Source organism: Aspergillus melleus (genome assembly GCF_016097325.1).
Source record: "Aspergillus melleus strain CBS 546.65 chromosome Unknown contig1, whole genome shotgun sequence".
NCBI lineage: Eukaryota > Fungi > Ascomycota > Eurotiomycetes > Eurotiales > Aspergillaceae > Aspergillus > Aspergillus melleus.
The window spans coordinates 6859671-6886839 of NW_025763370.1; the positions used below are offsets into that span (position 1 = coordinate 6859671).

Here is a 27169-nt window from a genome sequence, read left to right on the forward strand (position 1 = left end):
TAGACTGTTCATCCTTCTGTTACTCACTCGGTGGAGATACAATGGCGACTCAAGAACGCAAGCTTCCTTTTGGGAAGATCGAGCCTAATTCGGCGAGATATTTCGCTAGTTGTACGGTGGGAGGCATTATCGGTAGGTTTTTCATGGTTTTCAGAAAGGAACAGTGCTAATCATTTTCCTTGTGGATTGACAGCTTGTGGTATGTGTACCTCTTGATCTCGTGCGCAATCAAATTCTACGCAACCTGCTTCTAACAAAATCCTACAGGACCTACACACACCTCCGTCACACCTCTCGACCTCGTAAAATGCCGCCGTCAAGTCGACCCGAGCATCTACAAATCCAACCTCTCCGCCTGGCGCTCCATCTACGCCAAAGAAGGCCTCCGGGGCGTCTTCTTCGGCTGGTCCCCGACCTTCATCGGCTACTCGTTCCAAGGCGCCGGCAAATACGGCTTCTACGAATACTTCAAGTACCTGTACGGCGAGCAACTGTTCCCGAACATGAACCGCACCGCCGTTTTCCTGGGCGCCAGCGCCTCGGCCGAGGCTCTCGCCGACGTGGCGCTCTGTCCGCTCGAGGCGATCAAGGTGCGCATGCAGACGACGCTGCCGCCGTATGCGCAGACCCTGCGTGAGGGATGGAGTAAGGTCGTTGCGAAGGAGGGGTTTGCGGGTCTGTATAAGGGTCTGTATCCGTTGTGGGCGAGACAGATCCCGTATACGATGACCAAGTTCGCGACGTTCGAGGAGACCGTTAGTGTTATCTATAAGACGCTCGGGAAGCCGAAGGAGAGCTTCAATGGGTTGCAGCAGACTGGCGTTAGTTTCTTGGGTGGTTACATCGCGGGCATCTTCTGTGCGATTGTCAGTCATCCGGCTGATGTCATGGTTAGCAAGTTGAACGCTGATCGGCAAGGTGCGTTATTTCATTCCCCCTCCCCGGGTTTTTTGTCTTCTTGGCCTTGTGGACTGACTGGTGAGTGTAGCGGGTGAGTCGGCGATGAAAGCCGTGTCGCGGATCTATGGAAACATTGGATTCTCCGGGCTGTGGAACGGCCTGCCGGTTCGGATAGTCATGCTGGGAACGTTGACCGGCTTCCAATGGTTGATGTAAGTGACCTTGCGACGCCGTCTTGAGATGAATCGTTGATCGCTAACCGTGTCGATAGTTACGACTCCTTCAAGGTGTTCCTTGGTCTTCCGACCACCGGAGGCCACTGATTTTTCGGTTTGATTGTATTTAGATTGTTATTATAGCGATGATTTATGGTTTTTTTCAATGTCAAGATCACTGTAAATGAAGCCAATGGTTCGAGCAGTAGAGAGTAGGAGTAAACGAAACGAAGTAGTGTTCACGACAGTCAACACCAACATCGACTGACCGCCTTCGATCTCGATCCGGCAGAAACGACGGGCATCCCGACCATCTCGACTTCTCCAGTCTTGAATCCTCCCGGCGATTGCGGCTGCAGCGGTTGTTTCACTCCGATAATTTCGTTTCTCATCGACCACCTGAACCAGAGAGACTTTATCACATTGGAAACATCGTCCCTCCCGTCAGAACCTTACATAGACCCCCCAACCCGTCGAAAGGGATCGGACCGGTACTTTCGCATCCTAAAGCCCGGAGCCGTAAAGAGCACCAGCCTCGCTTTACCTTTTCTCCCTAGAAAACTTTGACAGCCAAGCCTTACATTCCTGCGATAATCCACTGAATCCTTTCAACTGATTTACCCGGCCATTGCTGCATCTACTTCTCACATCTCCCGATCGCACATCCTTCCCTCCCCGATATCACCTCGAAACCTACGCCCATCCATCCCGGCGCGCATCCATCTCAGCCACCACCAACCCAGCCAGACACAATGGAATCCACCAAGCACTCAACATCAATACCCTCCTCGAACCCACCCAGCGTCGAGGTAGCCTACAAACGCAAATGCATCGCCCTCAAGAAGCGCCTAACCGAGATCGAAACCGAGAATGAACTCATGCGCCTCCGCAACCGCCGCGGATGGCAATACATCCAGAAGATGCGCCTCGAGTCGTGCATCCTGCTGGAACGTCTCGCCAAGGTCACCGGCATGGCCGAGGAGGCTCAGTCTGGCGTGAACCCTGAGTTGCGCGCCAGAGCGGCTGCCCTGATGTCGAATTCCTCTGCCTTGAATGGTAGTGCGGGTGACTCTGCGAAGCATGCTAGGTATTATGAGGATGAGACAGAGGGGAGCTCGGATGAGCAGCCACCTACGGTATGTTATGTTGGTGTTGTTTTTGGGGGAGGCCTTCTCTCCTCGCCTGCCCTTGTTCCACGCGCCCTGCCTACTCTCTAGACACCAGCTAACTCATCCCCCATAAAAGCCCCAAGAACGACCCCTCCGCGTAAAACGCTCCCGAAAATCCAACGTCAATGACGGCCAAGATGACGACGGCCCTGATGGCCCCGACGGCACAAACCCCGATGCTCCTGCCGCGGGAGGAGGATCCTCAACTCTCCCTCGTCTCGCGCCAGCCCCTTCGCAAGAAGAAATGACATCGTCGTTCCGCATCCAAACGGGTAGCAACGGGTCTGCCAACGAGAAGGAGAATAAAGACTCCGACGCCAGTGATCGCGGGAGCCGTAATCCGGAGCCTGCTGGCGTGAGAGATAGGACTGAGGATACCGCCGGTGGGCGGGCAGAGCAGTCGACTACTCCGATGGATATGGATGCGAAAGAGCCGAAGGAGGAGAGTTAGGGGTTAGTCGATGGGATGAGGGATGATTGATTAGTTTGTATGGATTCTATTCTGTGCGCTTGTACTCTTTCTATCTATTATGGTCTGGTCTTGAACTTTCTTTCTGTTTCTTTGTTTTCGTTTGGTATTTGAGATATGGCCTCTCTTTCTATCCAGGTCTACTTATCACTATCTGTCCATGGGTCCTTTTCTTTGTCACACCTTGTATCTTAATTAGGAGTCTTTTCTTCTCATGATCTTCTCGTTTTATCAATTATCATCTCTGCAACATGGGTGACAGACAAAAGAACGCATATAAACTATTACCCATTACTACCTATGTTATCCACCTTATCTCCTTCTTTCTCTATGATCTTGTTCATTTGGTGGTTCTATTATCGCAGGAAGAGTATTGTACATAAGCTAGATCTACTACTAGGTCAACAGTCTGACCTGCTCAAGCATACTTAGACTGTAAGATAGATGGATAGGTAACCTGCCCATATGAACATGATACACGACTTAATTATAGTACAGGGAAGTAATGTAGTGGTTCAAAGCAATGCAAGTCTGACTGACACTGGCTGGCCGACTAGCTGGCTGGCCGACTAGCTGGCTGGCTGGCTCGTCACTGCGCCTTAACTCCAACTCCGGCACATTAGTGGCAAGTTAAATCAAGTAGAGTAGGACCGGGACTCCATGATGGATGTGAGTTTGATTAGGAAAGAAAAAGCAAAGGAAATGAAACGGAACACCCTGTATGATCATCTCTTTAGGTCAATTAATCCACCCCGGCGTATAAATCAACCACGATGTTGATGGCAGCGACGAGGATTTCGGCGGCAATTAAAACGATGACTAGATTGTTCATTAGTGAGCTATATTGGTGCAGTAAGGAAAGAAAGCAACTTACCAATCCATTCGAGATATTCGCCATGACGGTGAGTCAACTGCTCTTTCAAGACGGCTAAAAGATCCGCAATCACGTCCAGACGCTCGGTCAAGAGACTCACGCGTTGGTCCATCTCCAGATAGCTCCGGACGGCTTGATAAACAGGTTCTAGCTGCGGTTCTGCCCACATCAGTTCCGGACTATCGAGGACAGAGCCCTGCAAATGGATATTGATGCGCAGGATGAACAGTTCGCCGATCTGCATGTTGATTTGTCGCCGCGTAAGGTTGACACTGCCCGTCTGTGCAATCTGGGCCGGTAGCGGGGCGGTATTCGAGATCGTTTCGGAGACCAGATCTTCGAAAAGAGAGGTCTTGACGGACTGTGCCAGAGCATGTGATATAGCCAGCTTGATCATGTTGCTCTTAGGGTCTCGTAGCGAGATGAAGTCATTGTATATCCGGGCTTGATATTCGCGAGCGTAGTAGAAATTAAAATTCTCGATTTGCGTGTCCTCCGGACTCAAAATGGAGGTCGCAAATTTCGATATGTCGGAGAGAAATCGTGATTCCTGAGCGGGAGACATGCCCCATATGACCACCGTGCCGTAATCAAATAGAAATACTTCAGGGGTATGTATCGTTGTATCAAAGTCGGGAGTCTCTGCGACATGAGATGCGGATATGGCATTTTCGGGTGTATGAGCCAGCTCAGACGGAAATTCTGCATCTTGGAGATCAATCAGGTCTTCCCTTCGAGCTTTGGCACTGTCGTCGATTTCAACCGCACTATCCGAGTACCTGCGCTCTCCGGAAGGCCTCTCAGGAGGTGGGCCACTGACTGTGCCCAGGTTATCATCCGAGGCGCTCCGGTAACCCGCTTTTTTCTCCTCATATTCATAATCGTACGGAGAATAGACACACTCGTCGTACAACTTCGGGTTGGCCCCACGGGTGTTGGCCCGCGATTTGAGAAACTTGATCACGCCGTCCAATCGATAAGAATTGGCCGTGCAGTACGCCGTTACACGGGGAAGTCGATCTCTGTCTGCCTTTCCTAGCCTTGCAGCGTGACTTCTCGCGGCGGGTTCTTTGATTCGTGCAATCTGGGAGTAGACGTCGGACGGGAAATCGCCCTCGACCGCCTCCTCAGCGGCCGTCACAGGATCCGGCAGCAGCTTGAGCTTCTGGGCCTTTTTCGTTGTTCGCTGCGGACCGACTTTCGGAGCTGCAGCCATCGGGGCAGCGCTGTAAGGGGAGCCATGGCTGTTGCGACGACGGAGCTTGCTGTTCAACGCGGATAACCCGGTCGGGCGTTGGCCATCTGAAGAACTGGGAAAGGAAGAGGCATTCGAATGCAACGGTCTAAAGGTAGGATCGGCAGAGGCAGCATCGTGGTATGTGCTGACCGTGGCCAGAGGGTTGAATGTCACCGTCCGCGGCGGGCGGTTTCCTTTCGGTGTCGGTGACGGTGACGTATTAGAGGAAGCTGGATGTTGGTGATGCTGGGGGAGAAGAGGCGTTGTCTCTCCTGTCGAAGTGGAGGCCATGGTGGATGAAGGGAGTGTGAAAGAATCAGAAACAGTCCGCCATTGACGGACGGGTCAATGTTTCGGTCTGGAGGGAGGAATCCAGAGAAGGGAAAGAATGGAGATGAGGTAAAAAGAACCGGACGGAGCAGAGAGAGCTCGAAGCTTCGCACGTGCGCCCGCCGACCATTTCGATTTTGCGCCCTGAGATTGCGATGCCCAAGACTATCGACCTTATGATCTTTGGTACATCTACAATTTTCTAGGATTAAAAAAAAGCAATTATAATCAGAACCAGAAGAAAAAGAAAATCTACAAAATCTAACCCAGTTCAGCCAATTGTGGATGTTCATTAGTAGCGAAACCATTTTAACTACTCAGTTCCGACCGGTTCACTATAAAACCCTATTTACTAAAGCACTTTGAAGCTGGAGATCAGATATCCATTGGTTCATGTCTTCGACTGAATGACGTAGGAAAATAATCCGGTCGCACGGATTTCGCCTCGCTCTCTTCTTGTATGCATGTTCCCTGTAAACCTTTCCATAGCACAAGCCAGCATGATCCCTTCAGATCGTACTGAGAGGGGGAAAGTGAGGGTGAATCAAACAATCTATCGCTGGATTTCCAAAAGACTCCGCTTGAACTTTTGCTTGATCTCGGCCAACCAAGTGACAACACAAGAATGAAAATATTTCGTAGAGATGTAGGTATTTCATCGCCGCACAAAGCCTGAAGGACCACCCTTCGTTCTCCTGAGGCCATTGACACTTCCCGTGCTGCGGGATTTGTTCAGCCAATTGTCCCTAGCATTGCGTCCATTTTTGGAGGACTTTGGCGCCAAAGACGTTTTGCTCTTCTTCTGCGGGGGTTCTCCGTCTAGAACTCGGATGGTGACATCGCCCATTCTCACATCCTTCGGGCGTTTTTCGCTCTTCTCAAGGAACCGGAGTTTGTTGGGCTTCTTGGGACCAGTTTCCAATTCTTCCGCGGGAGGCGTCAAAGGTCGCGTAGCAGGGGCCGCGTTCAGGATATCATCCGGGAGGAGCGCCGGGAGCGCCGACCGTTGTACGTCCTGCGTAGTAGAGCCTTGAAGGGTTTCCGTGCTCTCGGAAAGCAGATCATCGGCGAAACTCTCTTTCTTCTTGTTGGAGATCTTCGCCTGTGATTTGCGCAATTCATCTAATTGCCGTCGCTTCTCCTTTTTCAACTGTTCCTCTCTGTACAGAAGTTAGACGAGATCTAGTATAGAGGCGGCAGGACATTGAATAACTCACAGTTGTTTGGCTTGCTCCAGTTTCTTCGCTTCTGACCTGATCTTGGACAGTTGCGCAGAGTTGCTAATTGCTTCGGGGGCATCATCGTCGCTGCTGTCGTCGTCGCTGCCCTCTTTGTCCTGGGGCGTCTCTGTACTCTCTTCGGCCGGGGTATCTAATGGGATTTCTGGTTCTTCGCTGTCAAATCGGAAGTGCTTGGTCTTTCCATTTGTGGCCGGTTTTTCTTCGGGTTCGGGCACAGCTTCGGGCTCCGGTTGAGCTTCAATCTCAAGCTCAGGCTCAGGCGCAGCCTCGATTTCCTGCGTCTCCTCCGGAGTTTCGTTCTGCGATTCGCTCTCGATTTCCTGGTTCGACTCCAGACTTGCTCTCTTCCGTCGTTTGCTGCCTCGAGTCTGGCTGGTTGGAGCGACGGCAGTATCGGATTTGCGCTTCGATCTCGTCTTTATCTGGACCTCGACATTCGAATCTGTAATCGGTTGCGCGACTTCAAGAGTCCGCCGTCTAGTAGCCGTAACCATGGTCGGCTTGCTGCCAATCGCTTTTTCTGGCGAAGTGGAGTTTGTTTGGGAGGGCTTTGAGCGGGATTTGTTGGATGGTTGGCGAGTAAATAAACCTTTTGCTGCAGTAACAAGGTTTGAGAACATATGAGGCCAAAAGAATCCAAAGAAGAATTCTTTACGGGCCCAGAATGGAGGGGGAAAATTGATGCGTCCAAAACTGGCGCTGTTTTACTTGTGAGGAAAAAACGGCAGATCGATCAAATTTCCACGGAACCACCTTTCTCCGAGGCCGGCGGTCACCTGTGGGGCTCATTTTGTATACAGCAAGACAGTCTGTTGTATGTCAGAGGCCCAAATGATATGTCAAACATGCTGGAATTTTGGTATCTCATATGCAGTCCAGATAAAAACAACAAGGATATCCGCTCCCACCCAGTGCAAAAAACATATAAACTCACAAATAGCATATCAAACCAGTTCCTTGCTTATATGATGACATCCAAAACTCCATTTCCCCAAGATTTTATTCTCTTTCCCTGCGCAATGAGTGAATAGGAGAACTAATCAAATGGCGCCAACGAATGCGCTAAACTAGCGTGCATGCTCCTTATCAAGCACTAGTTACCATTTGTGTGCGTTCCGTCAGTTCTTCATTTGCAGCAATGAAATCATCTTCTCCAATATCACTGGTCTCGTCCCAGAATTTAGCATGCTCATCACCATCATCCCCGCTCACTGTCCACATGCTTTCTCGGAGTCGTTTGTTTCGTTCCCGGTCTTCTTCAATGCGCTGTTCGATCTGTCGCTTGTCCACGCGCATCCCGCTCCCCCTCGTGCCGCGAGGCGTCCCATTTTTTGATTTTCCACTGCCTTCGGGCCCCTCCTCGGCTTCCAGGTCGAGATGTGCTGGGTGAGTTTCTCGTTCTTTGAGCCCGGCGTCGATTTCCGCTACCGTCTCGGCGGAGAGGATTTCCTTGGTCTGGAGGCCGTTTAGGACCCGGCGCACGTGTTTCACATTGGCTGCGCCGGAACCGTCTGCCGGGGCGACAGCGTCGACGACTCGCAGGATATCTCTTTGTATCATCCGGACATAAGGGGAGTGGTCTTCTTTGGTGGCCATTTCGCAGAATTGCTCAATGAAATACATGATGTTGGCCCTGTTGTTCATGTTGTTCTATGAAAGCGAACAGCCTGTGTCAGAGTATTGATCATATCAGCAGCTGCATAGAGGTACTTACCCGTTCCAGCTGTTCCAGAATACACGAGTGAAGGTCCTCGTCCATATCGCGGTATTTGAGCGCATAATGCGCGGCTTTCTGCGAGGATGTGACGGAGGCATTCAGATGCTGTAGCTGCGCCGTGAAGCGCATGCGAACCTCAAACGGATCTGCCATCATGGTGCCGGTTACCGCTTCCAAAGGGGAATTGACGATATAGCGTGCAGGAGTCTCCTGTATATGCGAGGTCGAGTAATTGCGAGTCGAGAAGAGCATCAAAGAACAAGAAAGGCCGATTGGTCTCCAAGAAGGCGGTAGGGTTTTTGAACGGGCAAAAAATGCGGAGTCGGACCCGGGTCTAGATCGCCGCGGAGTTGCCAAGACTCCATTCTACAGTTATTGGCAGATCAACCCTGTTGATGAAAAGATATATATACAGTTTGCGCGTTATGGCTAATTGAAGCAACAGAGAGTCATACCAGGTGAATGCTGACTCGCAAATCGTATCAATGACGTAGAACCAACATTACCAAGGAGCCGTATCCCAGAGTATAAGTAAGTTTATCCAGAGCATGAGAACCAAAACATGAGACTAAATTGCGCCATGATCTCAAACAAAAACCCATCCCGTATAGGCAAATAATAATAGTCGTGAACTCCGCCTGCATCAAAGCGATTCTCTTCTATCCAAAGAGCTAGCAAGGCTAGTCATATCGTCACCTTCAAGTAATCCGACCTCCTCTGCCACATGTGGCTGATGAAAATTATGTTCTCTTAAGGCTTCACCTTGACGGAAACCTGACCCATTAATGACGGACCAGACATCTTTCTTAGTGAGCAGTCCCTGGAGAACGCCCTTATTAGAAAACAGAACGTAACGGAGACCAAGTCTCTGGAACATCTGTAGTACTATCAAGAATGTGGTACCGCTGTTGAGGGTTATTGGTGTCTGGTCCATCCAAGGACGCAGATCAAGTGTTTCCATCGGATCCGCGAATGGTTGGTGAGCAAATATCACCTGAGTCGTACCCGGAAATTTGCGGTCTGCCGGCGACAAGGAATTTTTCAGGGCGTATAAAAGCTCGCTTCGAGAGATGAAGCCCAGTAGAATCGGGTTTGATGTGTCGGTGACGACGGGGAAACCACGGTAGGAAGTCGTATCGAGGAGATTGCGAAGAGTATCAATGGTATGGCCAACGGCAACGATGGCTGTGAGGTCATCGACCACTGTCATCACTCTATGAGCAGGCACATCCGGGGGAGCAGTATCGTCGCGGTGGTCTATAAAAGGATATTCGTTCAGGTGGATCCAAGACTCATAGATACCACGCTTCCCAAAGATATCACCGCACCACTTAGACAACATGACCGCAATCATGATCGGAATAACGTAAGTCAAAGCGCCCGTTAGCTCAAACATGATAACCACGATCGATACGGTCATTCTTGTGGCGCCACCAAGAGCCGAAGCCGCGCCGACAATTGCATATATACCAGGGGTCACGCAGGGAACATCGGGCTCGCATCGTCCAAACAGAAAGGCTTCCGGGTAGGCTTCTTGCCACATCTTGAATGCGGTGCCCATGGCACGTCCATAGAGAGCCCCGATGGCGACCGATGGAAGGATTATACCAGCGGGTATGTCGAGACCAAAGGTCAGCGAAGCCAGAAAGAAGCCAAGAATGGCTGCCATAAGTAGAAGAGTTATCGTGCTGACTGATGCTGCCCCGGTCTTACAGAGGCCGAACAAGTCATCGATGGAATTCCCACTGCCACATTCAGCAAAGAGGTAATGGACGAGCTCCGAGTTTTGAGCTCTCATGAACAGGTTGGGAAAGTTGATCAAGGCCGTTAAAAGGGCTATGGCAAACACTTCGATGACAGGGTAAGACCAGCCCCGAGTCCGTCGCCATTTGGCAACTTTCAAATTCAGCCGAATTAAGAAAGCACCATATATTCCACCTACTATGCCAAGTATAATGAAGGGTATCATTTCAAAGCGATGCCATCCGCGTGTATAGGTGACCTCGTAAAGAACAATGTTTCCTGTTCGGAATGGGTTGATCGCTTGTAAGGTAACTGCAGCGACCATAGCACACACAAAGCTTTGCCACATCGTCTTATCTGGGAAGTAGTATGACAGTTGCTAGGGGATGTTAGTCACCACGATCCAAGGCCTCATCTTAGATACATACTTCCAGACTAAACAGAACGCCACCGATAGGCGCTCCAAAGGCAACAGAGACCCCTGCAGCTGCAGCGGCTGACAAAACTTCACGCTTCCTCGCTAGGTGCACGGTCAGCATGAAACCAAAACATAGGTTAGATGGCTTTTTTCTTTGGCAAATTCTGCTCTCTTACCTTCATTGTTGTTGAGGCTCTCGAAAGGTTTCATCAACACATTGGCACAGCAGCACGCAACATGAACAAGCGGGCCTTCTTTGCCCAACCACATGCCAGAAGCCACGGATAAGCACTGTTAATGAGTTAGCGTGCCGGAGACTCATCGAAGACGTAAAGGGTGCCTACAAGACCTATGGACTTGATGGCAAGAGTCCAAGCACCCATGAAATGTTTGATCACAAAGCCACCAAGAACCGTCTTGATCTCGGGGATTCCACTATGCCTTGCATAGATTGCATAAGACCTGACCAAGAGGCTAGCACAAACAGCAAATAACACCTATATGGTCCGTCAGCGCAATCAAAGGTATTATTCTGGCCAAGCCTCCCTACAGAGTAAAGAATATAGAAAATATATTCAACTGCAAAACCTCCACCCTTGGAGGTAACTCCGAACGCTTTCCCCCATGGTGTCCAGTCTATACATTTCGACAGGTCTGGTTTGAAATATGAGATCAGCATATGTTGCGACGGAACTTTGACAGCAGCAGCCGGCTCACCATCATGCCCCCAGCAACAAAAATCCCGGTTCAAGTAGAACTTCCCTCCTCCAGAACCGCTCCTGCAATATCCAGTTTTGAGATCTCCCAGCCAATTGCTTGTAATATCAATGCAAGCTGCAATGATGCCAACCGAAATCCCCGTGGCGATCAACACGATCCAAATATTGCCCGCATTTATAAGCTTGTGAATGTATCCTGTGACACCCTGGCCGCTGGAATAGAGTACCCTCTTCCGTTGCCGCTCTTTGGAATATTCGAAGATCCAATCGATCGCCGTGAGATCATCGTAGCCTACCCGCCGTCCAGGTCCTTCGATATACCAATCGAGTAGACCGCCATCTTTCTGTGTATTCAGGTTCTCGCTACCACCGACCGAGGCACGTCTTGATGACGAGGTACCGCCTGGCAGTTGTGGGTTTCGTGAGGCGGAAGCATCGCTACCTGTGAATAACTTCGACAAACTGAAAGTGGACTGGTGTTTTGGTTTGCGCTTGAATGAGATTCTAGGCAGGAATCCCCGTTAGAGCGATCTAGCCATTCACATATGGTATCAGTACTCACGGTTCGTTCCATGTCCCTGGCAGCGGTTCACTCGAGTCGTGGGAATCCGGCGAAACTATGCCACCATCACGGTATCCACTCGGAGATTGTCTTGGATCATGCGGCTGTGATGTGTACGGGTACTGGTCGTCATTTCCATGGTCAGGTTGCATCATAGACATAGCGTATCGCGCACATGAATCGATAGCCTCATAGCAGAAGGCGAATAAGCCCTTATCCCTGAACCGGCCGATCTCGATGTTTGCGACAACTAGTAAGAGTCCCGGAGGTGTGGCTTAAACTCCGCGCGTACATAAAGAAAGGCGGTGACTGCAACGCATGTGGGGCTGCGCCACATATCGCGGCAGAAAAACGGGCCTAAAAAAAAAGAGTCGCTATCGGGACGAGATATTTTCAAATTTCTCTCCCCATTAGATTTAAACTCGGCACATGAGTTCCTCTGACGGCAGGATTCAGCATGTACGCTACGCCTGCCTACGAGAGGGCTCTCAATGAGTCCCAGATCCATGAGCAGCTTCCGAATGAGATTGCGGAACTCATTCGCACAGCTTCTGGGACTCAGTACCTGAATGCGCTTGCGGTTGGCGCTTCAAGGTCAGGATGTACAGAGAATTTCTTTTGCATATATGAACCGATTTTCGTGGACTTGGCAGCACGATGGATTTTATCCGACTCTCACCTCAACCAAATCGAAGTTATTTCCGCATTTGCACGAATCCTACCTTTCGCGCCGTATCTTCGACCCTTTGCTAGCCAATATGCCATGTCCCGGGCTGGACCTTTGTCGACGTTGGCTGCGTCCGACGAGCAAACACTAATGCAGATGGATGACGCTACGATTCGCACGTTACTTCTAGCGATCTTTCGACTTCTTTCATACGATTTAGAGACGTTTTCGGATTCCGTGTCACCGTCCCGACTCCAGCTCCTTTTCCGACATCGAGACTCGTCCGTCCGATACCTTGCAGTGCGATGCTTTGCTCTATACGTGCGCGCAGCTGATGCTGCCACGGAGAAGTTGGTTCGGGCAAATATCACCGGGGAGGCTTTTGAGAGCAGCTGGGAAGGCATCGTAATCGACTATCGCTGCCTTGGTCTATGGGAAGAGCGCCGGTGGGATACCCTCGCGAAGCGGGTTGAGCTTGCGAGATCTGGTCGTTCAGCTGTGGAAAGCCTCTCTCAGGTTGAAAGCCTACGAGAGTATTTCACTCCGCGAACTGCCGAGGTTTGCGGTGTCTTAATACCGCGACTGAATGACACGGTATCTCCGGCGTCCTCGATGGTGAAAACACCAACTGCAGTGGGAAACCTGCGGAAGGTCGCTTCATCGTTGAACACGTCTAGTCCTCTGCTCTTGATCGGTCTGCCAAACTCAGGAAAGACTTCATTAGTCAATGATATTGCGGCGACCATGGGTCAATCGGAATCCATGGTTACACTTCATCTGAATGAACAGACGGATGCTAAGAGTCTTCTTGGGATGTACTCGACCTCCCCGACTACAGGCTCATTTGCGTGGCAGCCGGGTGTGTTGACGAAGGCGGCAAGAGAAGGCCGCTGGATTCTGATCGAAGACTTCGATCGCGCTCCTTCTGAAGTCATTGGCCTTATTCTTCCCATAATAGAGAAAGGAGAATTGACCATAGCCAGCAGAAAGGAGCGGATCAAGTGCGCTGAAGGATTTAGGATCATTGCTACCATGAAGTCTTCGTACAATATCGCTGGTGAAGAGATCGCCCCAAGCACCACCATCCTGGGCAGCAGATTATGGCAACGAGTTTCCATCGATTCCCTCTCCATCGACGAGATTCGCGAGGTGATAACACAAAAGTTCCCTCTTCTAGAATCTCGGATCCAGGTTATCATGAGCGTGTATCAAAACCTCTGTTCTTCTTTCCACGGGAGCCTTGCGATTAAAAGCTCCCAAGGTCGGACCCCGGGTCTTCGCGACCTAATAAAACTTTGCAGCCGGCTGCATAAGCGACTGCAGCGTCTGGGTGTAAAGACGGGCTACGAAGCTACCCCTGAAGGTGCTGACGACGAGATTTTCAGGGACTTTGTGGATATCTTTCTCAGTTACATCCCCGAGAAATCCATGGCAGAAACCCTGGCTCTGGTCGTTGCGGAAGCTCTTCAGATATCGCCTCAGCGAGCACAATACACCCTTCATGAGCGCGTTCCAGCGTATTCAGACCAGGGAAACAGTCTTGTGCTTGGAAGAGAAGTTTGCCGGAAAGTCAAGGTACCTACGGGGTCATTGTCCAAAATGTCTGCTGCCTCATCGCGCTTCGCTTCTACAAGATCTGCTGTTAGTCTCATGGAACAAGTAGCTGCTGCCGTGCAAATGGCAGAACCCGTTCTTCTTGTTGGTGAAACCGGTATCGGAAAGACAACAGTGATCCAACAACTTGCCACTTTATTACGGCAAAAGCTCACGGTAGTGAACTTGTCACAGCAAAGTGAAAGTTCTGATCTTCTTGGTGGTTATAAGCCCGTGAACATTCGTACTATGGCTGTCCCTATGCTTGATGAATTTACGTCGGTATTCGAGTTGACTTTCTCAGCCAAAAAAAACCACAAGTTCCTGTCATCCGTCTCCAAAAGTGTTACCACAGGAAACTGGGTGCGCTTGGTAAATCTATGGCATGAAGCCGTTCGGTTAGCGGAGGGTGTTTTCAAAGCAGACAATGGGCAAGGAAAAGAGCCCGAGGAAGGACAGCCAGCCAAGAAACGGAAACTCGATTCGCCGAAATACCAGCAGTTGCGACAGAGGTGGGAAAGGTTCGCGGCACAGTTGAACGATTTCGAGGCCCAAGTTTCCCAGGGCGATGCCAAATTCACGTTTGCTTTTGTCCAGGGTAAGATCGTCCGCGCGCTACGCAATGGTGAATGGGTACTCCTTGATGAGGTCAATTTGGCTTCGCCAGATACTCTGGAGAACATTGCTAGTCTTCTGCATCACGGTAGCGATGGTTCACCATCCGTGCTACTTTCAGAAGCCGGTGATGTGGAGCGCGTTTTTGGGCACCCCGATTTCCGTATATTTGGCGCCATGAACCCGGCAACAGATGCAGGGAAGAAGGATTTGCCTCCTGGCCTTCGCTCTCGGTTTACTGAAGTATACGTGCATTCTCCGGATAGTGACATTGATGATCTGCTGTCATTGATACAGAAGTATCTAGGTGACCTGGCATTGAGCGATTCCAGAGTCGTATCAGATCTTGCCCATCTCTACATGGAAACTAAGAAGCTTAGCAACGAGAACAAGCTTACAGACGGAGCCGGACAACGCCCACATTTCAGCATAAGAACCCTCGTCCGTGCTCTAATCTATGTGGCCGACCATGCACACATATATGGGTTGCGCCGAGCTGTTTTCGAAGGCTTCTCCATGAGTTTCTTGACTGTCTTGAGTCAGGAATCGGAAAGGCTTTTGGCGCCTCTACTGGAGAGACACATCTTCAACAATGCGAAGAACGTTCGGGCGCTCCTTGGACAAACCCCTCGGCCCCCCAGTGATGGACATTCTTATGTGCAGTTCAAACACTACTGGATGCGGCAAGGGAACACTATTCCCGAGGAACAACCTCATTACATTATCACGCCTTTCATTGAGAAGAACCTGAAGAATCTGGTTAGAGCAAGCTCAACCCGCCGATTCCCTGTTCTGTTGCAGGGCCCGACTTCCGCTGGAAAAACAAGTATGATTGAATATCTGGCGAAGGTCTCCGGGAATAAATTTGTTCGGATCAACAATCATGAACATACAGATCTCCAAGAATATTTGGGGTCATACGTTTCTGACGAAGACGGAACCCTGCGTTATCAGGAAGGTATCATGGTAGAAGCTTTGAGGAATGGATATTGGATCGTTCTAGACGAGCTCAACTTGGCGCCATCGGATGTCTTGGAAGCATTGAACAGACTTCTTGACGACAATCGTGAGCTATTCATACCTGAAACCCAGGAGGTGGTCCACCCGCATCCGAACTTCATGCTCTTTGCCACACAAAATCCAGCTGGTCTCTACGGTGGTCGAAAGGTGCTATCCCGCGCTTTTCGCAACCGTTTCCTTGAGCTTCACTTTGACGACATCCCGGAAAGTGAGCTTGAGTTCATCTTGAAGGAACGTTCTCAGATTGCACCTTCATTCTGTACCCGAATCGTATCCGTATACCGGAAGCTATCCTTGCTCCGTCAAGCAAACCGACTTTTCGAGCAGAAGAACAGCTTTGCCACCCTGCGTGACTTGTTCCGATGGGCACTCCGACGAGCAGACGACCGTGATCAGCTAGCAATCAACGGCTTCATGCTACTTGCAGAGCGTGTTCGCAATCCACAAGAACGGGCGGCTGTGAAGAGCGTTATCGAAGAAGTCATGAGAGTCCGCATCGACGAGGATGTAATCTATGGTGCTTCGGAGCTAGACAAGCGTGCGCCTCTTCTCAAAACACTTGCCCCTGGAATTGTCTGGACGAAGGCCATGCGAAGGTTATTTATTCTGGTTTCCGTTGCACTCGAGAACAACGAACCGGTCCTGCTCGTTGGAGAGACTGGTTGCGGAAAGACTCAGCTTTGTCAAGCCGTTGCAGAGGCTTACAGGAAGCAATTACTCATCGTCAATGCACATGTGAATCTGGAAACGGGCGATCTTATAGGAGCTCAGAGGCCTGTCAGAAATAGGGCCGCCATCGAACAAGCTTTGCTCAGTGACCTTCGGTCAATAATCTCTGGAGAAATTGTTGAATCAAGCTCGATCGAAGAGTTGAAACAAGCTTTCAGCGCATTGGGCGCTGACCAGTTGCAATTACACGACCCCGAGACGGTGCAACGAATCGTGAAAAACATTGCGCGTGTTAATGCCTTGTTTGAATGGTCCGATGGAAGCTTGATTACTGCCATGAGAACGGGGCAGTTTTTCCTCCTAGACGAGATCTCACTGGCCGACGATTCAGTGTTGGAGAGATTGAATAGTGTTTTGGAACCCCACCGATCGATCCTTCTTGCAGAAAAGGGCCCAGTTGATTCAATGGTAGTCGCTGATGCCGGATTCCAGTTCCTTTCCACCATGAACCCAGGAGGAGATTATGGAAAGCGTGAGCTCTCTGCAGCACTCAGAAACCGAATGACTGAGATATGGGCGCCGCAGCTCTCGGAAGACGAAGACATCTTACCCATCCTCCAAATGAAGCTTGAGATGAAGTCCGAAGATGTTACCAAGGGCATGTTGCAATTTGCGAAATGGTTCAAATCGACCTTGCAGAACTCTTCAACTGAATCGCTTTCTATTCGTGACCTCCTCGGCTGGGTCGATTTCGTCAACAAGTGTCAGACCACAGACCCTCTATTTTCTATAGTACAGGGTGCGGCAATGGTGTTTATCGACACTATTGGCGCAAATCCAGCGGCAATGCTCGCATCAACGCTGCATGATCTGGAAGGGAATCGACGACTATGCCTTGCCAAACTTCGAGAAATCTTCAATGTGGATGCGGAGAGCATTTATCTTCAGCGCTCCACCATTGATATAGAAAATGGTTCCCTACGCATAGGCCCATTCGTCCTTGATATGAATGGTCAGACAACACCAGATCCGGAATTCATAATGGATGCTCCTACGACAATTGCCAACTCTGTTAGAATTGCCCGTGGTCTGCAATTGCCGAAGCCCATTCTTCTCGAAGGTAGCCCAGGTGTGGGAAAAACCACGCTTGTGACAGCTCTTGCCAAGGCATTGGGAAAGCCTCTCACTCGGATAAATTTGTCTGAACAAACTGATCTTACAGATTTGTTTGGATCAGATGTGCCGGTAGAGGGTGGTGATGTTGGTCAATTCACTTGGCGCGATGCCCCATTCCTACAGGCGATGCAGCGTGGTGACTGGGTTCTTCTGGATGAAATGAACCTTGCCTCTCAGTCTGTTCTTGAGGGTCTGAATGCCTGTTTGGACCACCGTCAAATGGTTTACGTTGCAGAGCTTGATCAAACGTTTAAAAGACATCCCGATTTTGTCCTCTTTGCTGCGCAGAACCCGCATCATCAAGGTGGTGGAAGAAAGGGTCTTCCAGCTTCTTTCGTCAACCGATTCACTGTTGTGTATGCGGATAGCTTCACCAACGATGACCTGAAGAGGATATGCGCAAAGCTTTTCCCTGGGAGCCCTTCTTCACAAACTGATGGCTTGGTGGACTTTGTGTCGAGGTTGAATAAGGCTATTGTTCAAGAACGAAGGCTAGGAGCGGTTGGAGGCCCATGGGAAGTTAATCTACGAGACATTCAAAGGTGGCTCCAGCTTGCAGACCGTGGAGATTTGCAGATCCCGACAAGCAACTTCCTTGATGTCATCATCTCCCAGCGATTTAGGTCTCAAGAGGATCGGCAGTTGGTCGCTCAAATTTATGAGCAGGTTTTCAGGGATACGCCAAGGGTGGCCAAAAACTACTACCACAACCTCACGCCAGACTACATGCAAGTTGGTTTTGGGACAATGCGAAGGGATCCGTTCCTCCAGCAGACCCCAGAGCCCCAGATGCGGATACTTCCGCGCGATCTTTCGGTTCTTGAGTCTCTCATGCTATGTATCGAACAATCATGGCCTAGTATCCTGGTTGGACCTTCTGGCTGTGGCAAGACCGCTCTCATCCGAAAGCTCGCGGCCCTGAATGGTGCTAGCCTTGTTGAATTGGCCCTGAGTGCTGACACCGATACGATGGATCTGATTGGTGGCTTTGAACAAATTGACCATAAGCGGGAGGTGTCGTCTCTGATGCAAGATATTTCGCTACTGCTCCGACAATACATCATCTCTACATACTCCTCGGGAAGTGGTTTTGATGGAGTCCCCGCATTTCTTCAAGTCTTTGAGGCTCTCCAGAGCAGGGAAATCTCACTGGACAATATTTGTTCATCGCTTACGACACTATGCCAGCTTTATTCTGAACAGCCCCTTGAAGATCTCCTTCTCCGTGGTCAAAGCTTGCTGGAAAAGTCAAAACAATCGGACAAGATGAAAGTGGGATTCGAATGGACCGAGGGCGTCTTAACGCAAGCTGTGCAACATGGGCATTGGGTTATCCTCGATAATGCCAACCTTTGCAACCCCTCTGTTCTGGACAGGTTGAACTCGCTCACTGAACCCAATGGCGCTTTGATTCTCAATGAGCAACGGACTGAAGATGGTTCTGCTCGTGTTATTAAGCCGCATCCAAATTTCAGGCTGTTTTTGACAGTTGACCCTCGTCATGGAGAACTGTCACGCGCCATGAGGAATCGTTGTGTTGAGGTTTGCTTCTTGCCCCAGGAAGATGACAACATAGCGGGCACATTCACGCCTTCCTATACATGTCAATCTTCCTTGTACCGCCTTCGCTCTATCTGGAACTTCGATTCTCCGGTCACCACTGGAGACCTAACGCGGGCAGCCTATGGGGTGTGTCTTGACCACCTTTCCATCGGAGATCTTGCCTATATCCAGAGGAATCTCGATTTCTTCCTGCCGTACTGTTCGGATTCTGTGAAGGAATTGCTCTCGTCGACCCTGCCTCAGTACGTGTCCGTTGTGCATGATAATTCGGGCTGGAAGCCTCTTGATCATTTCAACAGCACCGTTGCACTCGGCGGTGCGTCCTTGTCTATTCAGGGACAGTCACAGCCTCTTCATCCTTTGGTCAATGAGCCACTAGCTTCAATTTTGTGTGGCGATGTGTCCTTCACTCCCCTCGCAATTCTGGCGCAATTGCAAGAGTCCAAGTTGGATTTGCATCGCTTAAGACAAGGCCTGCAACAAGCAGATGAGTCAGGAAAGCAACTGAAACCAAGTGAAATGAGTCGATTGGAGCGGTCTTTGGCTTCCGGGCGCATCCCGGCTCTCATGAAAGATGCAACTCAGCCAGTTGGCTCTTTCTTGTCAGACTGTGGACAAGCAGTGTATGACTTCATACAGGGTTTGGATCAAGACGTTCTTCAGGCACCCCAGCTTCTCCCCATCCTTCGAGCAGTCATCGACTTTTCCATGGATATCTTCAGACTAACTACAGCAAGTGAGGTGGATGAAGGTGAGTTTCAAGTGTATCTCCAAATTGGCAGAGAGTTATCTGCCTCACTGGCAGACTCTTGGGCCCTTTTGAAGCCATTGGCGTTTGCTCTATCCCAGGCGCTTGACCGATTCCAGGAAAATTGGGCTTTGAGGACCGGACTTAGCATGCAGAGACTGTGGGAGTCGTGGAGACCTGCAACGCCCGCAACGCAAAGTCAATTAAAGTCCATTCTAGACCTAGAGACCGTCGCCTCTGAGTTTACCGACATTGCCATCAAAACTCGTCTTGATTTGTCTAATCTAAGCCGGGTTCGCGACTCCCTCATTAACGCCCAACATTCTATTCTCGTCGACGGCGCAGACGAAGGACAACTTGTTCAGGTAGGATTGAAATTCTTGCTTTAATCCCTAAATTTATCTCCTTACTCTCATCTCCATGCTTTTCTCGATCCTCGGATGCTTACTTCATATCAGGGTCTCAAACAAATGGTAGCGGAGCTGGCAAATGCCACACAGAACCGCGAGGCAGCTCAGAACCCATATTTCTTGGATGAGTTTGAAGCTCTCAGTCAGTACCATGACATATTTTCGGTCTCTCCAAACAGCAAGAGTAGTGGCCATGTCATTCAATCGGTGCTTCCTTTACTGGCTGGTCGTCCTGCCCGTCCTTTGGATACTTCAATGTTTCAGACTCAAGTGCCCAATGTCCTTCACAAACTGTCACTATTCTCAGGCTCGGCGCGTTCGTCGGCATTCGGCACCGCTATCAACGGCACCTTCTCTTTGGACCTACTAAAAAAATTGACTTTTGTCGATCTGACGATCTTAGGCCAGATGGATGCCATCGAAGTGGAGAAGCAGACTCTTTCCAAGAGTTTGGCCCTTTCTTCCCATGAGATCTCCATGGATCAATTTAGAGCCCTTAGGCGAGTCTTATGTGAACTCACTCGAGAGCTTGTCGTCGTGCACAAGGAGTTCTTTGAGCCGCAGTCATTTGACCAATTGGTTTCCACCTTGCACGCAATCGCTGAACAAGGCACATCCACCGGCCCTCTATCGTTCAATATTCACTTGGAGCCAAGACTACCTGGTGATCATTACTTCAAGGCTTTTGCGGAACGAGCACTTCCAGCTCTTCTAGTGTCTCTGGCTACCGATTCCGTAACTACAGAGGATGCTCAAAACACGGGGGCTGCTGTGGTCCAGTTAGCTGTCATCCTTCTGCGACTTTTCGTTCCGGACAAGCCATTTGATCCCTCTTTGAGCTTAGTTGTCCAAAGACGTCGCCATGCACAGCGCACTTCCGAGCTCACTACCAAGGCACAGGCGATCTCCTCGTTCGAACTCAAGTTCTCCGGTCAGGCCACGAACATCCGCCACAATATCCTGCAGGGACAATTACACGATCTGGGCTCAGCGCCTCCCCCGTCTTCTATTACTCGGCCGCCTGTCTCAGAGATGAGTCTACTCCATGCGGAATTCTCAAGCTTAGTGAGGTCTGTTTTGGATAGACATCCCGAAAACATCGTGAACGCACCGGTCGAGAAGGCGTCCGAAGGCTTGGTGGGATTATTGCGAGACAATATCCGCCAACTGAGCCAACGTCTCAGCACAAACTACAGATCTTATGACGACTTGACAGTTCCTGTCGTTCGTTTCCTTCAAATCTTGGATCTTGGTCTTTCCCTAGCTTCTAGCAGATTCCAGTCACCACATGATATGCAGGCCGTTCAGACCATCAGCGAAAGCACACCGTTCCTTGGAGGTCATGTTCATCCCATTTCGGCCTTCGAGAGTCAAATCACCGATGCCAATCCGAAGCGTGCTATCGAGCTGTGGTTCCACAAATTATCATCCTTAAGAGTGGCCGGGAACGCGGACGCAACAGTGCTTTCCACTCAGGTGGGACGCAACGCTCTTCGCAAGCTATTCGATCACTTCCATGTGTTGTGGAAGGCAAAGCTGCGGGAGGATCAGGAAGAAGAGGCGCAGAACTCCAGTCTGTACCACTACAAGGGGTCCTGGGAAGATGGCGAGGAAGTTAACGAGAAGGAGCTCAATGAACTTTTCCCTACATATGATGGCGACACAGCGGAAGAAGGTGCCAAGCCTACCCGCATTGATCCCAAGGCTATTTCCCTCCGGCTTGCCTCCCTGCACGCGAAGTTGTTCCGGGTCGAAAACCCTGCGAGTGTTCTCACAGCCTACGTCAAAGAATCTGCTACACTGCTCGGTTCAATTTGGTCTGAGAAGGAAGGTTCGAGCTCTTACGTTCATCCTAAGGAGCATATCTCCGGTATACTCCTACTTTTGGAGGACGCCCTCAACATAGAGACGGATTCTGTGAGCAACTACAACTTCTATACTGATGCAAACATCGGAGAAGCCCGGAAACTTGTCTCTTTGGCCCTGTCCACGCAATCTCGATTCCTCCAGATCCAGAAGACCTGGCCCGACCATGCTGTTCTCGAAGATGTTATCTTGTGTTGCAAGGAGATCCTCCAGTTCAAACACACGGAGCCCGTTGCGAAGTTCATCACCAAGGTTGAGAAGCTGCATGGGCTGGTTCACGAGTGGCAGCTTGTTGCAAGCAGAGAGTTCTCAGCGGCAGCTGTTTACGACGAGATCACTGCCTTGACCATCAATTGGAGACGACTCGAGCTGTCCACCTGGGCTAGACTTTTGGAGATCGAAAGAGAGAAGTGTGGACAAGATGTGGGCTCGTGGTGGTTTGTTGCCTATGAGGCAATCATCGGTGCCCCAATCCAAATCGCGGAGTCTAGCTCGGAGGAGTTGAACACCCACGTTCTCGAGGTCATCTCAACATTGGAACAATTCTTCCTCTCAACCACTCTGGGCCAGTACAGTGCGCGCTTGCAACTCATTAAGGACTTCCGCACGTTACTACTGCTCTACGTTGAGGACCTTCCTTCTCTGAAGCAACTCACTTCCGCCTTGAGCAACTTCATTCAGCGTTACACGCAGTACGAACCCGTGGTGCACAAGATACTGAACGAAAGAAGAGTGGCGCTTGAGAAGGAAATCAAGGAACAAATTCAGCTCGCTAGCTGGAAAGATACGAACATTGTTGCCCTCCGAGAAAGTGCTCGACGATCGCACACCAAGCTGTTCAAATTGGTCCGCAAGTATCGGGAAGCCCTGGCTCAACCTGCTCAGCAAATTCTGGAGCAAGACATGCCGGACGATAACGAAGAGCTCAAGCCCACCCATCAGCGACCAGACTTGTCCTCAGCAAGCTTCCCAGGCGCTCTTGAAATGTGTCAAACAATTGATAAAGCCTGGGGTAATCGGCCGCCCAGATTCAGGGATCCAAATGGCACAGTGGGTAATATGACGCACATGTATATGTCCATTCCCGCCGAGTTTGATGTGGCCGGGGAACTTGATGGCTTTGTCAAATTCTTCATTGAGAGCATCAAGGAATTCAGGTCACAGACACCCAAGACTCTGACTGAGGAGAACAAGGATGGAGTGCAGCATCTCAAGGTTCAAAAGCGTCGCTTTTATGCGGACACATTGCGCCGCATAATGGACATGGGTGTCAAGCGCAGTGCTAGCATGAACTTGATGGAAACGCAAGCATCCGTTTCACATGTCCTTGCTACCAGCCCAGTTCTGGGAGGCGAGGCCATGCAGAACGATACCACGAAGAGTGCCGACCTTTACTTCCACCGATTCTTAGACCTCCTTCCTCGTGTGCGTCAAGCATCGCGCAACTACTCTGAAGATCTCAGCAACGTGGAGATCTCAAGAAGCTCAGGATCTATTGAGCACTTGCTGTTCTTGATTCGCAAGCAGAGAACTGTTATCTCGCCCGCGCTATTCGACTTGGAAGCACTCCAGTCGACGCTTGTCAAGACTGCAAACATGTGGACTTCGGGGTTCAAGTCGATCTACAAGCCAATTGCCGGGTTCTTAGAGCAGACGCAAGACGTGTCACGGGCTGTCTCCTGGTTGGCCCCTATACTTGGGCTGGCCGCTACAATTGTGGAGCTGCATGCCAAGTTCTCCGGCATCGACTCTCTGGTCGTCTCTAATGGCTTGCGCTCTTGGAAAGAAACCTTTGATCGCCTGCGAAAGTCGCTCACCAGTCTTCCGGAGCTGCCAAAGGGTGTATCCTCACAGAACCATAAGCGCGCTCTGGAGGAGACCTCGTCTTCTTTCACTGAGTTGAATCAACAGATCCTGCAATGGACCGAAGCCCGTCCTGATCTTTCCTTTGCCTTGTCCCAGATCAGCCCTTGGACTAATGTCAACATCCAGGCAATTGAAGGATTGCGAACTGATGATGGATTGGCGATTGAGGAATTTGATAGCAGTCTCCTGGCAGCAGTTGACAAGATCCTCGTCAGCATTCAAAAACTCAGAGAGGCACCATCTCTCGTCGGATCCCCCGGTCTGCTGGCACGAAGTGACGAATTCTTCAGCAAGGCAGTCAAGGCTATCCATCTGACCGGTATCACTTCATCACTGGAATCCGTCCTGGAAACGCTTCAGCATGTTCAAGAGCGCGCAGATTCCGGACTTGCTTTCGCATGCGCATTACTCGCTAGTCTGCTTCCCATCATGAACAAGTACTGCCACATCTGCAAGGACCTTCTGGATCGATTCGTCACCGTTCACCGCGAGACGTGCAAGATGTCATATGTGCTCGCCAAGTCATTCAACCAGATCGCTTCGGAGGGATTCTGCATGCCTGCCGAGGCATCCGGCGAAGAAAGCAAGTCTGGGCAATTGGAGAGTGGAACGGGTCTTGGTGATGGCGAGGGCGCTGAAGATATTAGCAAAGATGTCGGGGCCGATGAAGACCTCTCGGAGCTTGCCCAGGAACAGAACGAGAACCCCAAAGAGGATATGGACAAGTCCGCCGATGCAGTGGATATGGACCAGGAAGACATGCAAGGCGAGGAAGGTGAGCGCAAGGAAGACGACGAACAAGACAAGGACGAGAGTGGCGACGAAGAGGAAGACGGTGATATCGATGAGGAAGTAGGAAGCGTGGATGATCTTGATGCCTCGGCAGTGGATGAAAAGATGTGGGATGGTGCCCACGACGAGCAGCAAAAGGAGACTGAGAACGAACAAGGCAAGGGTCAGACTGAGTCCGACGAGCAGACTGCAGCGCAGGAGGAGAAGAAGAAGGATGAGAATGGAGAGGAGGCCGAGAAAAAGGAGGGCGAGGAGGATGAGGAAGAAGAAACAGAGGACGAAGAAGCCCCCGAAGAAGAGGGCGAGGCTATTGGACGTGAAGACATGGATGTCACAGATCCGCATGCCAAGGAAGAGGAAGCTCTTGACCTTCCGGATGAGATGCAACTTGATGGCGAGGAGAATGGCGACGAAGGCCAAGAAAGTGACGACGGTCTCGACGATGATCTGTCAGATTTGGGCGCTGCTCCTGCAGAGGAGGAGCAGAACGCAGATGGTCTGGACGAGAACCAAGAAAACGATGGCATGGAGCCGGGCGAAGAAGAGCAAGACATGGAGCAAGCCGAGGAAGAGGCCAATGAGGACGACAACATGGGCGAAGCTGAAGCTGATGGTGAAGAAGAAACCGAGAAGCCTGGAGAGGAGCCCGAAGACACGCCCCAAGACGACATTCTTCTCCAGCGTGACGAGAACGAGATGAATGGAGAAGACGTGGCACCTAGCGAGGCTGTCAATGGTGGACTGGGTGCTGACCAGGACCAGAATCAAGAAAAGGGCGCATCCGGTAATGCACAGCAAGAGAACGGCTCTAAGGACCAATCTGCCGAGCAGCAACAGCAAACCGGTGCTTCTAAGGATGGAGACGACAGTGAGCGGCACAGAGATGCAGGAGGCGCGGACGATTCCAATCCCGAGGACCCTCAGCTGCAAGCGTTCAAGAAGCTGGGTGACATGCTAGAGGAATGGCATCGCAAGCAGAAGGAAATCAAGAACGCCTCCAACCAGGAAGACGATGACTCCCAGAACCCTCTGCCTCAGGATACGGACATGGCAGATGCGGATTTCGAGCATCTCGCGGACCAAGACGATGTCGCCGATACTCAAGCCCTTGGCCAAGCAAATGAGGAGCAAGCAAAGGCCCTCGATCAGAACAAGGGTGTTGAGTCGGACATCAAGCCTGGTGAGAACGAGCCTCTGCCGGACTCAGACGAGCCCCAAGAGCTTCCGGGCAATGAGCTGGAGGACGAAATGCAGCTGGATCAGGGACCCACGGCTGCTGAAGGACAAACCGCAGGCGCGATGATCCCTGGCAACTCGCACACCCAGGAGCGCACCACCGACGCTGTTGGTCAACAAGAGATCAACGAGGAACTGGATGAAGTAGACGCACATCTCGCAGCCATCCACCTATCGTCCACCCTGCCCCCTCTCACTCCCAGAGATGAGGCCCAGCGACTCTGGTCGCACTACGAATCCGTCACCAATGACCTCTCCCTCTCGCTGACCGAGCAACTCCGCCTCATCCTCGCACCGACCCTGGCAACGAAGCTGCGCGGCGATTTCCGCACGGGTAAACGACTAAACATCAAGCGCATTATCCCGTACATCGCGTCGCAATACAAGCGCGACAAGATCTGGATGCGACGATCCATCCCCTCCAAGCGCAACTACCAAATCATGCTTGCCGTCGACGACAGCAAGTCCATGCTAGAGAGCGGAAGTGGACAACTCGCGTTCGAAACCCTAGCGCTCGTGTCCAAGAGTCTCAGCATGCTCGAAGCCGGCGACCTCTGTGTCCTCGGATTCGGCAGCGAAGACCACGTCCGAGTCGCGCACGACTTCGGCAAACCGTTCTCCTCGGAAGCCGGCATGCAAGTCTTCCAGCACTTCAGCTACCAGCAGACCGGCACCAACGTGCGCAAACTGATCGCTGACTCAATCGCCTTGTTCCGGGAAGCTCGCTGGAAGCAGTCTCCGGGAGGAGGCAACGCCGATCTCTGGCAGCTGGAGCTCATCATCTCCGACGGTATCTGCGAGGATCACGACACTATTCAGCGCCTTGTGCGCCAGGCTCAGGAGGAGCGGATCATGATTGTGTTCATCATCGTCGATGCCGTCAAGGGCAGTTCCATCCTGGATCTCAGTCAGGCTAGCTTCGAGCCGGACACTGAGAGCGGGACTGGGGAGATGAAGTTGAAGATGAAACGGTATCTGGAAGGATTCCCCTTCCCTTATTATCTGGTTGTACGCGATGTCAAGGAGTTACCGGCTGTTTTGGCTACGGCGTTGAAGCAATGGTTCGCAGAGGTTGTTGATGTTTCCTCTTAGAATTTCATGTTTGTTTTTTGGTTATAGAAAAAAGTATAACGGTGGCTGTTTGTTTATGGCGCATGTGGGTTTTTCTTTTTTTGAATGGTTAAATATCTAGCAAAGATCCAATAAAAAATTTATTTAGAAGAACCTATTTTCTGAGGCACTCGAACTCCCGGTGATATTACACATTCATGGTATCAAATTACATTTACCCAAATAAATCACTAATAAAATGAAGAACGAAAGGCTAAGGTCCATGTTGAAAGGCTTCGAGAAC

General features: G+C 50.8%; 8 protein-coding genes across 8 annotated transcripts; 4 read left to right on the forward strand and 4 right to left on the reverse strand.

Annotated features, from left to right (window-relative positions):
- Positions 1-41: 41 nt before the first annotated feature.
- On the forward strand, positions 42-1223 carry PIC2_1 (putative mitochondrial phosphate transporter Pic2; the record flags this gene model as incomplete). The annotated part of the gene is made up of 5 exons (XM_046084103.1): positions 42-132; positions 194-199; positions 268-918; positions 989-1112; positions 1172-1223. 5 exons carry the CDS (start codon positions 42-44, stop codon positions 1221-1223), a joined length of 924 nt encoding a protein of 307 aa, XP_045940066.1.
- Positions 1224-1867: 644 nt separating this feature from the next.
- Positions 1868-2735, forward strand: NHP10 (uncharacterized protein; the record flags this gene model as incomplete). The annotated part of the gene is made up of 2 exons (XM_046084104.1): positions 1868-2251; positions 2361-2735. 2 exons carry the CDS (start codon positions 1868-1870, stop codon positions 2733-2735), a joined length of 759 nt encoding a protein of 252 aa, XP_045940067.1.
- A 760-nt stretch (positions 2736-3495) lies between these two features.
- Positions 3496-5155, reverse strand: RMD1 (YagE family protein; the record flags this gene model as incomplete). The annotated part of the gene is made up of 2 exons (XM_046084105.1): positions 3496-3572; positions 3628-5155. 2 exons carry the CDS (start codon positions 5153-5155, stop codon positions 3496-3498), a joined length of 1605 nt encoding a protein of 534 aa, XP_045940068.1.
- Positions 5156-5849: 694 nt separating this feature from the next.
- Positions 5850-6929, reverse strand: LDX57_002455 (uncharacterized protein; the record flags this gene model as incomplete). Its single annotated transcript, XM_046084106.1, has 2 exons — positions 5850-6354; positions 6412-6929. The coding sequence occupies 2 exons, from the start codon at positions 6927-6929 to the stop codon at positions 5850-5852; spliced, it is 1023 nt and encodes a 340-aa protein (XP_045940069.1).
- Positions 6930-7521: 592 nt separating this feature from the next.
- LDX57_002456 (CTD kinase subunit gamma) lies at positions 7522-8404 on the reverse strand (the record flags this gene model as incomplete). Its single annotated transcript, XM_046084107.1, has 2 exons — positions 7522-8085; positions 8150-8404. The coding sequence occupies 2 exons, from the start codon at positions 8402-8404 to the stop codon at positions 7522-7524; spliced, it is 819 nt and encodes a 272-aa protein (XP_045940070.1).
- Positions 8405-8795: 391 nt separating this feature from the next.
- Positions 8796-11755, reverse strand: GEF2 (chloride channel protein; the record flags this gene model as incomplete). Its single annotated transcript, XM_046084108.1, has 6 exons — positions 8796-10274; positions 10324-10415; positions 10490-10604; positions 10658-10810; positions 10864-11536; positions 11595-11755. The coding sequence occupies 6 exons, from the start codon at positions 11753-11755 to the stop codon at positions 8796-8798; spliced, it is 2673 nt and encodes an 890-aa protein (XP_045940071.1).
- A 296-nt stretch (positions 11756-12051) lies between these two features.
- Positions 12052-20034, forward strand: MDN1_1 (AAA family ATPase midasin; the record flags this gene model as incomplete). The annotated part of the gene is made up of 1 exon (XM_046084109.1): positions 12052-20034. The coding sequence occupies one exon, from the start codon at positions 12052-12054 to the stop codon at positions 20032-20034; it is 7983 nt and encodes a 2660-aa protein (XP_045940072.1).
- Positions 20035-20115: 81 nt separating this feature from the next.
- On the forward strand, positions 20116-27034 carry MDN1_2 (AAA ATPase midasin; the record flags this gene model as incomplete). Its single annotated transcript, XM_046084110.1, has 1 exon — positions 20116-27034. The coding sequence occupies one exon, from the start codon at positions 20116-20118 to the stop codon at positions 26905-26907; it is 6792 nt and encodes a 2263-aa protein (XP_045940073.1). The 3' UTR covers positions 26908-27034.
- Between the last annotated feature and the right edge of the window lie 135 nt (positions 27035-27169).